The sequence below is a fragment of the Bombus flavifrons genome, chromosome 9 (assembly GCF_040668555.2).
Source record: "Bombus flavifrons isolate JBK064 chromosome 9, iyBomFlav1_principal, whole genome shotgun sequence".
NCBI lineage: Eukaryota > Metazoa > Arthropoda > Insecta > Hymenoptera > Apidae > Bombus > Bombus flavifrons.
The window spans coordinates 4,888,323-4,900,833 of record NC_138450.1 but is presented as its reverse complement, the minus strand read 5'-3'; the positions used below and the strand labels follow the sequence as shown (position 1 = coordinate 4,900,833).

The following is a 12,511-nucleotide window of genomic DNA, read 5'->3' as shown; positions in this document are numbered from 1 at the left end:
TAATAGGAAGAAAATATCATTATATAATTTGCGATATAGACTTAAAAATATTATCTTCTATACAAAATTGCAGAAGAGATTTAAAAATTAACAAAAGGAAATCTTAAAATATACATAAAACACATATATCGATGTTCAAGTCATAAGGAAGATAAAAATCTTTTCGGCTGTTTTAGCGAGCATTCGAACGACTAATAAAAATATTTCTGTCTGTAGTGATAAAAGATGTACAATATCCTTTATTTAATATACACTTAAGTTTCATAATTTTCTTCGAAGAATTTCTGCTAATTGCTTACATTAATCTACATTAATCTATAATAGCGAGATGAATCAATAAATACCCTTCTCGTTTCAATTCTCGATTCCATCACACTAAAGATTAAATCTTGCTTATTTTTTTTATAAGGGAACGATTAGATTCGCTTGTAGTTTCCTTATGGTGAATTATAATCGTATAAGATACACGAAAATTGATAAAATTTGGAGGAATAAAAGCTGATTATGATAAGATAATTTGAAAATTGATATTTGACTGGAATTATCGTTGATCTACACTACTGAACGTAGATACGGTGACTTGTACTCTTACAGGCATGTGTTAAGCTGGCTGTAGTCAAAGTATATACTATGTAGGCTGGCTTAAACTTACTATACAGTATGATGAGTTGGATTTGAGTTAAGTTAAGATTAGAACCGCGTTAATTCTGCATTAAGTGTAAGTTAGTTTTGCATTATGCTATTAAAGCGTCACTTCACCTTGTTTAGAGGGATTGAATATAGATCTAAGAAGGATGAGATATATATACAACTATCTTTGAGATCCCCTTTAATGTGTATATAGGTCTTTAAAGCATAAGACATAGAGAATTTGAAAGGAAAAAAGATTTTTTTGGTCCTATAATACAAATTAAGTTAAAACTCATTCAATATTGCCTATAAAATTATATTTATTATATCGCAGCTGTATAACCCAATAAAACAAAAGACTTTCCATTCAGAAAGGACACAAATTAGAAATTAAATGAAAACCTCAAGCTCCACGTTTTTCACTTTTGCCACCTGTTATACCAACATGTAACACTGTACGTTTCTACACTTCATTTTCTATTTCCCTTCACACACTTTATAAAGACTTAACGACATCAGCTTGATTTTCCACTTCCCTTGATACTATCTTCATGTGAATAAACGTGCTCCGTAATTTTATTATATTTAATATACAGAGTGGCACTGCTGAAGAAAGATGCCACAACATGATTATTGTTGCGCGAAGTCTATATGTCGCTTCCAGCTCGTGGTAGTTCGCCGCCAACGTAATGAGCAAGAGATTAGGAATTCAAACGCAAAGAGGTGCCGTATAAAGGAATCAGAAGAGCGACTCACACTTTGGCGTAGCTTCGTGAGATCCAAGTAGCCTCGTCTCGTCTCGAGGCAGAGGGGTTACGAACATTATCGGAAAATCCGACGGAACGTCGGTCGTCAGGGCCAGGTAAGAGACTCGTGAGCAAGTTTAAGCACGATGTTTGTCCACTGATATAGAATCAGCTTCTGTGAGATCCGAAATGCTTTCGCGTTCCATCACACGGAAGTACAAACTCCTTTGCTTCGATATTTTGACTGAACGTGTCTCTTTGGGTGTTCTTGCGAAAGATTCCTTCCTACTGGATTTAGCAGGAACCTCTCTGCATAAACTGTAAATACGTCGTCACTGAATATTTCAGTTTGTTCGAATATTTAGGTCTTTATTTGGAAATATTTGGTTTAGGAAATTGTTTATTAGATTGATAGAAACTAAATAGTGTTCTATATATTTGTTAAATTGAAGAAAAATAAATAGCTTATTATAGGTTTATTAAATTGGAAAATATATGGTCAATTAAAGTATTCGCTGGTAACGACGTATATTCATTGTTGTGTTCATTGAATTATTTAAAATTTAATTGTCAAATTATAAATAATATTACTGGATCGTTTTACGAAAAATTAGTTGAAATAATAGGCAACATAACGAAAAATGATAGTAAAGCGAATATTATCATATAAATTAAAAATATTTTTGATGGAAAAGGTACGTTCGATAGCTCCTGGAAAAGAATTATCCATTTCAGCATCAACAATTCACAACAATTCATTGTGATAGACTTTCGCTGCTCATAATTATTTTTGAAGAATTAAAAAGAGAGTGAAGCTTGCAAAATATCGTAAGATATCGTGTCCGTTTCTGTTAATTCCTTGACGTCAACACGAACGTGCTATGAGCATTGCCGACAAAGATCTCGCGTAGTTCTTCTGTGTGTTCCAAACGTAACATATTGTAATATTGAAATATAATATAATATATATTTAACTATCTTCGATCTGAGTAGAAGTGAAGTGAAGTTAGAATTTAAATTAAATTTTATTACAAATTCACGTACTCTATTATATAATCTGCTTTTATTAAGCCGGGTTTGTAATCCATGTTATGAGTATGGCTTTATAAAATACAAGAGTTTTACACATTTTTATGGAAATTTTTTAATTATCGTTGAAATATTACGAATTAAATGATCAGTATTTTGAGTACTAGCGACATAATATTATCAAATGTGTCCGTATGTAGAACAGTTCAGTTATTTATTTGAAGCATGTTTAATACGACGCGAAATATCGTTGGAAAGTGCACGATAAAAGTTGCATTTCATGCTTTCAGAGCTTGTGAATTTATTATTAGTTTTAAAAAATAAAAAGGTGAAGTATCCTATGACACACCCATTTATTGCACTTAGAACTCCATTATACGCTTCGATTTTTCAATCACAACTTTTTTTAACGCACTTGAACCTAATTTGTGTAAGATGAATATAGGCTTACTAAATAAAATTTGCATTTTAAACTACCTTTCCATACATTCCTGTTCAGACAAAATAATTGAAATAAATGGAGGATGAAATTACATCTAATCACTGTAATATATATATATGTGTGTGTGTGTGTGTGTGTGTGTGTGTGTGTGTGTGTGTAATGTACCTAATCTTATAAATTAACATAATTTATTTTATTTAAAAGATATAATTTGTACAAACAAATTCTTAACCACATTTTTAATTGAGTATTGCATAAAGCGTCACACACATTGTTAGGTTTACTATAGATTTGATTTTGAAGTGCTTTTTCTTCATATAAAATACTAGTTAATAATGAAATTCATATTTTTATGCACGTCTGCTAGACAAGTTAACGAAGCAGTATATTTTAGTGGGCGACAGATCGTGTTGTGCTCAACGAGCATATTTTGTTTCCATGGTGACATTAATTATTTGAGCTTCTTGAAATATAAGCCTGTTTGTTTGCAAAATTTGTCAACTGGAGACACTAGATTCTGAAATAATCTTTTGTCATCTTCAGTTATGAAAATTTATCACTAAACTATATCTAATAATTAATTAATTATTATTATCTAATAATAATATCTAATAATTTACGGAGAGATAATAAAAACTAAATCCAATTGGTTTTAAGTAATCATTGGATGGTAAAAATGTGTAATGCATTTGAAATACGCGAAGGTCTCGTTTATATAAGATTTACATAAATTAGTATAATTGAAATAACAAAATCCAAATAACTCCGTCTTTCAAAAATAACTCGAGCTTAAAATCAACAGTGTCGTGATATTGACATTTTTATCAAAAGAAAATTACCTTCTTTCCTTTCTTGATGAAGTCTTCCTTAAGAAATGTTTCAACATGCAATTAACATGACCAACATGGTCGTCCTAAAATTTAATTTATGTAATCAAGTATAACCGAACTTTATTTCAGGATCATCCATTTACTTTTAAAGTAAAACTCGCGTAAATACGAGTAATATTGTCGAATAGAAGAATTGAACGGAATAAATTTTAGTTGGAATTTATATTAAAAATATTTCATAAGTTAACCAATGATCGTTAGCATTCGCGTATTTAATACACGCAGGAGGATTTAAAATTTTTGTATTAATATATTATGTTCAATGTATTTTATTAGCACAGATGAACATTCTATAGTAATTTAACAATGAAACCAAAACTGTTATTATTTCAGAATATATAACCTGTTAATAGCCATAATTTTAAGAAGGAGACAAATTTATAATATTTAGCAGATCTGACCTATAGTACAATTCTAGTGAATCTAAAGTATGGATAAAAAATTAATCAAATTTATGTTAACACGAGAAATATTATATAGGAACAAACCAATTATACATATGTACAGATAAATCAATAACATGTGAAATAAGGGTTGCATAACCCTATGTAACTATGAAGCATATAGTTCACAGAGAAGTTATGAAATAATAACAATGTTTGTCAGAATTTAATTGGAAACTTGGTTTCAAACATTAGTTTGAATAATATTCAATGTCTGCGAGATTTCAAAATGATTTTAAAACGTTAGATTAAATAAGAAGTTGAAACAATGGAACGAAGTAACTTCTTAGCAGTGTAATTCTCACTTCCTAGAAAATTATTCACGCGCCAAATAGAAAGGACGAGATGATAGTCGTAATGAGAATTGAGATAATATCCCCCCACAAGAACTTCGAAAGACACAGTCTTAATAATAAAATAATATGTTTTATTACTTGTACTATTTCTAAAATATATGCTATTAATAATCGATAAGCTTTCCCCGAACAGAGCCCATGGGTCTACAATAAATTTATAGGTGGTGGGGACTTTTAGTCAAATAGTTAAAATATTATGAAGTTTTTCTTGATTTTTTTAAAACAATAGTTTTCATTTAATCTAGGAGAACAAAACTCTTCAGAAACCCTATCATAAAACTAGAATTATCATTTTAAACATGGTCAGATTTAAAAAACTAGAACTGAAGCTTCCTCAAAATTTACTCAATTCGCTACTTTGTCTTGTGGACCCTTTTAAAATTCTTCGCAATTATGTGATGTAAGTAAATATTATACTAATTGATAACTTCTTGTAACATAAACTTATGGAAATCAATGATACTACTTAAAATATAAAATGTAGAGATAGCTACATATCAAATGCTATTGCCGTGTAAACGTCAATCATACTTCGATTCGACTAATACCCTGTCTTGAATCCAGGTCACTTACTCGAACACGACTCATCCATCCGGTCTTAATTAACTTAACTGTTTGTGATATACAGTTGTTTCTTCTTAAATGGTCGTGATTGCCAGATTTCTTTTAGATCAGCTTAAGTCATTTATGCCAAACCAGTCGGATAAGTGGAGATCGATTATCACGATGATCACGATAGTTTTTCCCAAATCAGCTTTTGTACCAGAGATAAGTATCTTTCATTTTTTTAACCTTAGTGTAGAAAAAAGGAAATGCAAGTGGTGGATTGAATTCTTACGAGTTGATGATAGTTCCCTCACTGCGTCTATAGAATCTGATGAATATACTATTTACTCTCTACTACTAACTTACTAACAAATCATAATTATTCTTTTCTTTTTATTGAGGTTTATTTCTCCTATCTGTGGTTTTTTATTTCGTTTTATTTTATAATAATGTTTACATATTACAAATTAATTTTTAGAATATTTCTACACTGAACTATAATCAAATTGTAGAGTTAGACGAATAGTATCTTAATTGTTTTGATAAATCTATAAATGTTTAGCATTTTATTTAAAAATTGTACCAATCTAACAATATTGTACATTGGTGTGTTAATTTCAAGGAAATAAATAATTTTACGTGGTAATAAGTTATATAATGTCTCTAATTTAAAATTCAATTATATTTTACAATTTAGAAGAATTTCTACTGATCGTATACATTAATCTATAACAACTAGAGGAATCGTTAAATGTCGTTTTCATTTTCATATGCACTTTAGTTGAATACCTTGTTATCTATAATCAGTGATCTGTCTATGTTGATCGGCAAACACGGATTAATTAGATGTGATATGCTACAATATATGCATTGCAGTTGAAGGCCGTTCAGATGTCATCTTGCGTTATTCATCTGAGCTTAATGAACATAATAATTGTGTTCACTAATTATACGTTTCTTAAAGAGCACCAACCAACCTGTTTATTTGTAAACTACACAAAAATATCTATTCTTGAAATAAAATGGAAAGTTAACAATGAATTGATATTTATGACCAGTTTTTAATATTCGCATTTATTGGATTAAAATTTTTAGACAAACTGTTTGACCTATATCCACGATATTTTTGAAAATAAGGAAATATTAGTAAGACATGTCACAACTGAAAATAGATTTTATGATAATAGTTTCTCGTTTTTTCTGAATCTCAATTATTCATAATTAGGTTGCGTTGAAAAATGAAAAAGAATTTTTGCTGTTCCAGATCGAGATCTGGAATTGTATTCAACGTTAAACAAGCAAATTAAAGATGCTGTGGAAAAAACACGTGGAAATTCTTGGTTGAGAAAATAGAGAAGAAGTCACGTTGACATTATAAACGCAATTCACGTCGCTGTTCTTAACGCGCCATCGAGCACACGTTTTCACTTTTCTGGCATCATGTGAGCTAACAAAAATTCCCATATCTCTCTCCTTTTAAAAATCACTGACGCATAATATTAGTTTCAATAAAATATTATACAAATACACTACGAAAATGTTGACAAGTATCGAAAGTAAAATAATATCAGTCTATATTGTACAATATTTCGAACATATATTATGTATATAGAATATATAGAATATTCATTTCTAAAGTTCCCGATTTATAAAAATTATTTTTAGAATTAAATTTTCAACATATAGAGTCGATCAATGTGACTTCAAATGACTTGTAGGATCATTGAATTGTTAGGATTGTTGAATAAAGATGAGCAATATCGGTAGAAAAATTTCTCGTTAAATGAAGAGCAGTAATTCAGACGAAATTAAAAGAAGTAGCCACTGTGTATCAATATAAATCCAAAATACAAATGTTCAGTCGGTGGTAGGAGATTTAAAATTCACCGAACTGCGCTGCGAGATATTCTTTTGTGAAACTCGTGTGAGTGAAGGTAGATCAGCTTGTTAATAAGAACCTTCTACTGGCGATTCGTATCTACCTCCTTGAAAGACGTTTAGGGGCCGCAGGGTGATCTTGTGCAGCATCTACTTGTAATAATCACGCCATAAATTTTCTGAAGAAACCGATTGATGTTCTGCAAAAAAAAAAAAAGAAATCCTGCATCAGCGAAGCAGATAATATTAGTAAACTTTCTCTGTAAGCGTGTAATTTGTTTTGTCTTCTGTCATGGTTAAATCGGATTGCTCGGTTTATATCCAGCACAATAATGAAGTGAGATGGAAAAGTACGAGCGTGTTTCAGAGTTTCAAGTTTGATAGAAATTCTATCAACATCTTACTTTAAAAAGACAGCCAGGGACTCACAGTATACGTACAATACGTATCCAGAATCGATATCTCGAAAAATATATAACGAACATAACAATAATAAATTTTATGAAATTTCATAACATCTTGCCACATTTTAAATTTTTCGATATCGAAAAAGTATTTGTTGAAACTTTCGTGGTCATGGGTGGTACGTCATTTGTAGTAGACAAAATATTTCTATATATAGATAGAGTTAACTTTGATTTTTCAAGATACCTGTTTTAAGTTTGTTTGTTTTAAGTGCAATTCTATGATTTTTAATTTATGACCTTTGACTTGATGTAGTAACGTGAAGATCGAAGAAAAATATGATAATGTACTCGTAAATAATCTTGAAACGTCTTGATGAGCAACATTTGTGGCGTAATTTATGTACGGATGTTGACTTCATTCAGCACAACAATCCATTCAAACGAAAAAGCATAAATGTTCGGAAGTTGATGCACCTAATATAACATTTTGATACTGTTAATAGATTTGAAGATTTTATATATTTCACAAGATATTGTTATACCTTACATATTTTTCTCGCACGTTTTAAATAATTATCAAGTTAAAAAATATAACATTTTGATAAATTTGGTAATTCTAATAAACATCTGTCTCAAAGTATATTTCATTTGTTTGGTAGAAAATTAATTATCGAATTTTCCTACATACGTTATCACTTAAATAAAACATACAACGACGTGTGAGATTCACATAACGGTTCTGCAAGGAAGTCCGAACATTGCGTGTTCCCACACGAATTATGCTCCAGACGTGACAAACGATAATTAGATTTAAGATAAAGTTTAATTGTAGCTCCAAGTTTAGCTTTATCTTATAGGATTGAAGATCGTTTAATGCAAAATGTGTACAATATTTTCCTATTTTCTATCTATCCTAGTAATTTCGCTCTGAATAGCTAACTTCGATTTTACTAACAAGATCATCGAGAAATTACGTTAAAATCAATATGATTATGAAGGTTATCGGAGCTTGTCAAAAAAGTAAACTGAAGAAGAATTCATTTCACAAAGATAAGAGATATATAACGTGACAAATGTATTTTAAATTATATTTGCGTAAAATCAAATTTTATCTAACGCAATTGTGATAGCTGCTTCTTAAATATCAATTAAAACAAACCCCTGTTATATACCCAAAAAATAAGAACATTAAAACCTATATTCCAGTACTAATTGAAAAAAGAAGAGACATGAAACTTCACATCTCCATTGCACGTGACCCATTCATTTTCACGTTCCAAGGATTACTATACGCTTGACAAATAAACGGAAGCAATAGATCAAAGTGTCCATGTATGATGCGTCGCTGTCAGTCTATCCAAATCTCAAGAATTACAATACGAATAGGACTATGGTCATAGTCAATGCGTGTCCTGACTAATACGCCAAAGCAATGAAATGTGTACTAGATTACTACGAAAGGGATTAATCAAATTGAAGTTTTGATTCGAATAACGTAACGCACAAAGTACAATAAGAAAAAATATATGAAAACTACTATTTACAATACTTCGACAAAAATAATGAATTAATGACTACGTGGTGACAATCACAATTCTTTGATTAATTCTCTCCCCGTTAAAAATTTAGAATGAACTAGCGCTACATAATTAGGTAACAACATATAAAATATATTATAAAAAAAGAATACAATAGAGTAGCTAATATAAAATATCATAAAGGATATAATAATACGAATGTTTAAATTGCTATAATCGATGAATATGTACAACCAAAATCTTACTTTATTATGTATAATCAATAAATTTTTATGTCATGATATCTAATATAGGGAGTAGGCATATATCATTGTGAGTATTTGATTTTGTGAGTCTTAATTTTCAAATCGTTAAATTCTTAAGAACACGCATTCGTTGTAACCATTTATCGTTACCCTTGGTATTTCACCCCCATTCTCGAGAAACTTAACATCCCTACAGTACATAGTGCTCCCGGCGCAACCCGGTGCCCACTTCCGGTATGTGGCATGCATCCCACTCAGGGATATCGATATTGAAACGTAAAAAAGATTCAATCAGTCGCGAAGTTTCATCGCCAATCAATCACCCCTTCCCTGGGGTTTCTATCCAGCTTTAGGACGTGAAAGCTCTCTCGCGCGCGCAGCCTGCACTGGCGCGGCTGATCGCGACGACGACGCTAAAATGGCCGAGGGGGTGAAACGAATAGAGGCCGAGGAGGGGACGAAGGAGAGAGAGAAACGAGCTTTCGGGTTGCATGACCGAGTCGACGCACTGGAAGCTTTCCGTGCTTGCGGCGGGAGCCTCAGTAGCCGCTTGTACGTCGACCGGAAGAGCTCTTCGCGTTACGCCGTCCCGAGACGCGCAGCGCGCCATCGCCGACCAGAGATCGACGAATCGAACTCTCGTCTCACCGAGTCAACCCTCCGCTTTTGTTTCGTTCGTTTTCTTTTTTTTTTTAATTAGAAGACTTGCTCGCTTGGTGTTTAATTTAAAAATCAGAAAGTTTCTCTCTGTTACCAGTGGATGTTTCGAAACGAATGAACGAACGAACACAAAGGATTTTGTCATTTTGGTGAAGTGTCTGGTGAATGGATCTTTGGAATAAGTGTGACAACGAGTAGATAGAGGATGTGCTAATATGAACACGGAGCAGTGAACCGTGAGCGTATGAGTGTATAATATAACAAAAAGAAAAAAAAAATTGGAAACACGGAGACACGATGAGAAGTGCCACAAGATATCGAGAAGCGCGACCTTCCCTTTTCGCGTCCCTTTTTGTCGTCCTCGCCGTTTTTGTAATCGGTAAGAAATCACCGTGCGAATGAGATACGCAGTGATCCATTGCGATATTTTTCATCCCTTGTTTCATTTTAAGGAAGCGCGCTGGTACCGTATCAATGATAATTTAAAAGGAGGATTTGCTACTTGAGACGCAACAATTTTGGACTTCTTTTACACTATCTTTTTAAATAATCTTTAAAAAGTGAAAGAACAATTAAACGAAAGCAATTGCAATTTTTTAAATTAAATATCCTAGGGTGTAAAATATTGAATTTAATTTGATTATTAATTACGAATATTTAAATTTCAATGGATAATAAATACGTAAGTTCGTGTTAGCTATCTGATTATTAAAAGATCAGAGCGGAAAATGAATGGTTCTTTTACGTTTGTCGCTGACCTCATCCGCCAATGTTGCTGATTCAATCTCCAGAAAATTTATTTGCCAGTTGTGATCTAGAAATCGAATATCCTTCGTATAACCGACTAAAAAATCGGGCCGAAACAAAGTTACGTTTGAAACTTTAAATATAAAAGACTTGAAAGTGATCAATTACGTCAAGTTTGATTTTGCTGCGAATAATCAACGCATTTCGCATTCCATTGCAATTCATCGCGTATCACCGGATCTGTACATGTTCTTTCATATTTTTTCCATATTGATTATTTTTTTTAATATCATTACAGTTTTTACAAGTACGTAAAGAAAACAAACGATAGAATTAATATCTTCAAGCGTTCAAAAATAAAAACAGAAACAGTGCAATTTCTTAAAATATACAAATTCTTATTAATACATAACTTTTCTCTATCATTTCAAATCAATTAAAGATACTTAATCGTCATTAAAAAATAAACTGACTAGATAATAAGAAATGGAATATATTCTTTAGACATACAAATCCTTAGTAATACGTAACTTCTTTGCTCTACTTCAAATCGTGTTAAAAAAATAAGTAAATAATAAATAAAGAAGAGAACGTAACATCTCACGTAGTTTTTGGTGCAATTTACTTATATAATTTCTTGAAATATACAAATTACTACAACATCATACGACAAATTACACGACGTAACATATTATAATTTCTTGATTTTATTTCAAATCAAATTAAACAAATTTAAACATCGTTAAAAAAGTCTTGATCAAATAATAGACAAAATGAAGAGAACGATGATGTTTTATCCAGTTGTTAACGTAATAGATCCGCGGATATCATATCATATCAGACGAAATTAATAAATTTAATAATTAATAAAATTAATAATGATCGAATCATTTTGATTTAAAAAAATCGTTATCGCATAATAAATAAGGGGAGAACGAATATTCATATAGCTTTCGGTGTGATATACCCGTATGGAGCGACGTATCCCATAGGGGTCTGTAATTTTTAAAGGTTCAATCAGTTTTCGTTGGCGCGCTTTTTTACAGCTGAAAGCGACGGGGCTTTTTCGAAACGACACGCCAACCCATTCGTCTTCGTAAAAGTATTTGAAACTCGGTTTTCGAGAGTTGAGAAATTGCTGCCGGGAATTGTACACGGGAGCCGTGTTTTGACTTAAACCACGTAACTTCGTTGAGATAAAGTATCGAGGCAACGAAAGAAATGTTGGGTGCAAACATATCTCACCGGAATTATTCGATTCTGAAGAAAATCTAGTGCATTTACGGAATTCGAGGCCGTCTTTATTAGATGTCGATAGTAATCGTAATCTACTGAAGGGACATTTACTCACCGATTGCGGAGAAAGGGTTTCTGCGCCCGCTTCGATGGAACATTACAATTTCCTCCTTTTATGTCGGACAGAACCGCCATGGAATAGGATTAAGAAAGGTTTTTCACCGATATTACCCGCCACAAAATTTTCGTCAGAAGGAAAATCGAGTTACGTTCGCATCCTACGTGAACAGATTTTCGTATGAAAGCTCCCGTATCAAGCAATAATTGGCTGAAATTTCAAAAACCAAATCCCGACAGAAAATTTCATCACAAGGAAGATCGAAACAGGCTACGTGCGCTTCCTACGTGGACAGATTCCTGTACGAACTCTTCGGTCTTATAATTAAATAATAATTGACTGAAATTTTTAAAAATAGAGCCCAACAGAAAATTTCATCGCAAGAAAGATCGGAGCGAATTACGTTGGCATTCTACGTGAACAGATTCCCATATGAAAGCTTCCGTATTAGGATCAAGTAATAATTGACTGGAATTTCAAAAACCAGAACCCGGTAGAAAGTTTCATCACAAGGAAGATCGAAACGAGTTACGTTCGCATCCTACGTGAACAGATTCTCGTACAAAAGCTTCCGTATTAGGATCTGGTAATAATTGGCTG

General features: G+C 32.0%; 1 protein-coding gene across 2 annotated transcripts in view; it reads left to right on the top strand.

The window, feature by feature from the left end:
- Positions 1-9,703: 9,703 nt before the first annotated feature.
- Positions 9,704-12,511, top strand: part of LOC138183286 (uncharacterized) — a 60,464-nt gene continuing 57,656 nt past the window's right edge. For both annotated transcript variants that reach the window (XM_069119983.1, XM_069119982.1), the window contains exon 1: positions 9,704-10,189. In XM_069119983.1, coding sequence (XP_068976084.1) covers positions 10,108-10,189 — 82 coding nt within the window. In that variant the 5' untranslated portion in view covers positions 9,704-10,107. The remainder of the gene's footprint in view (positions 10,190-12,511) is intronic.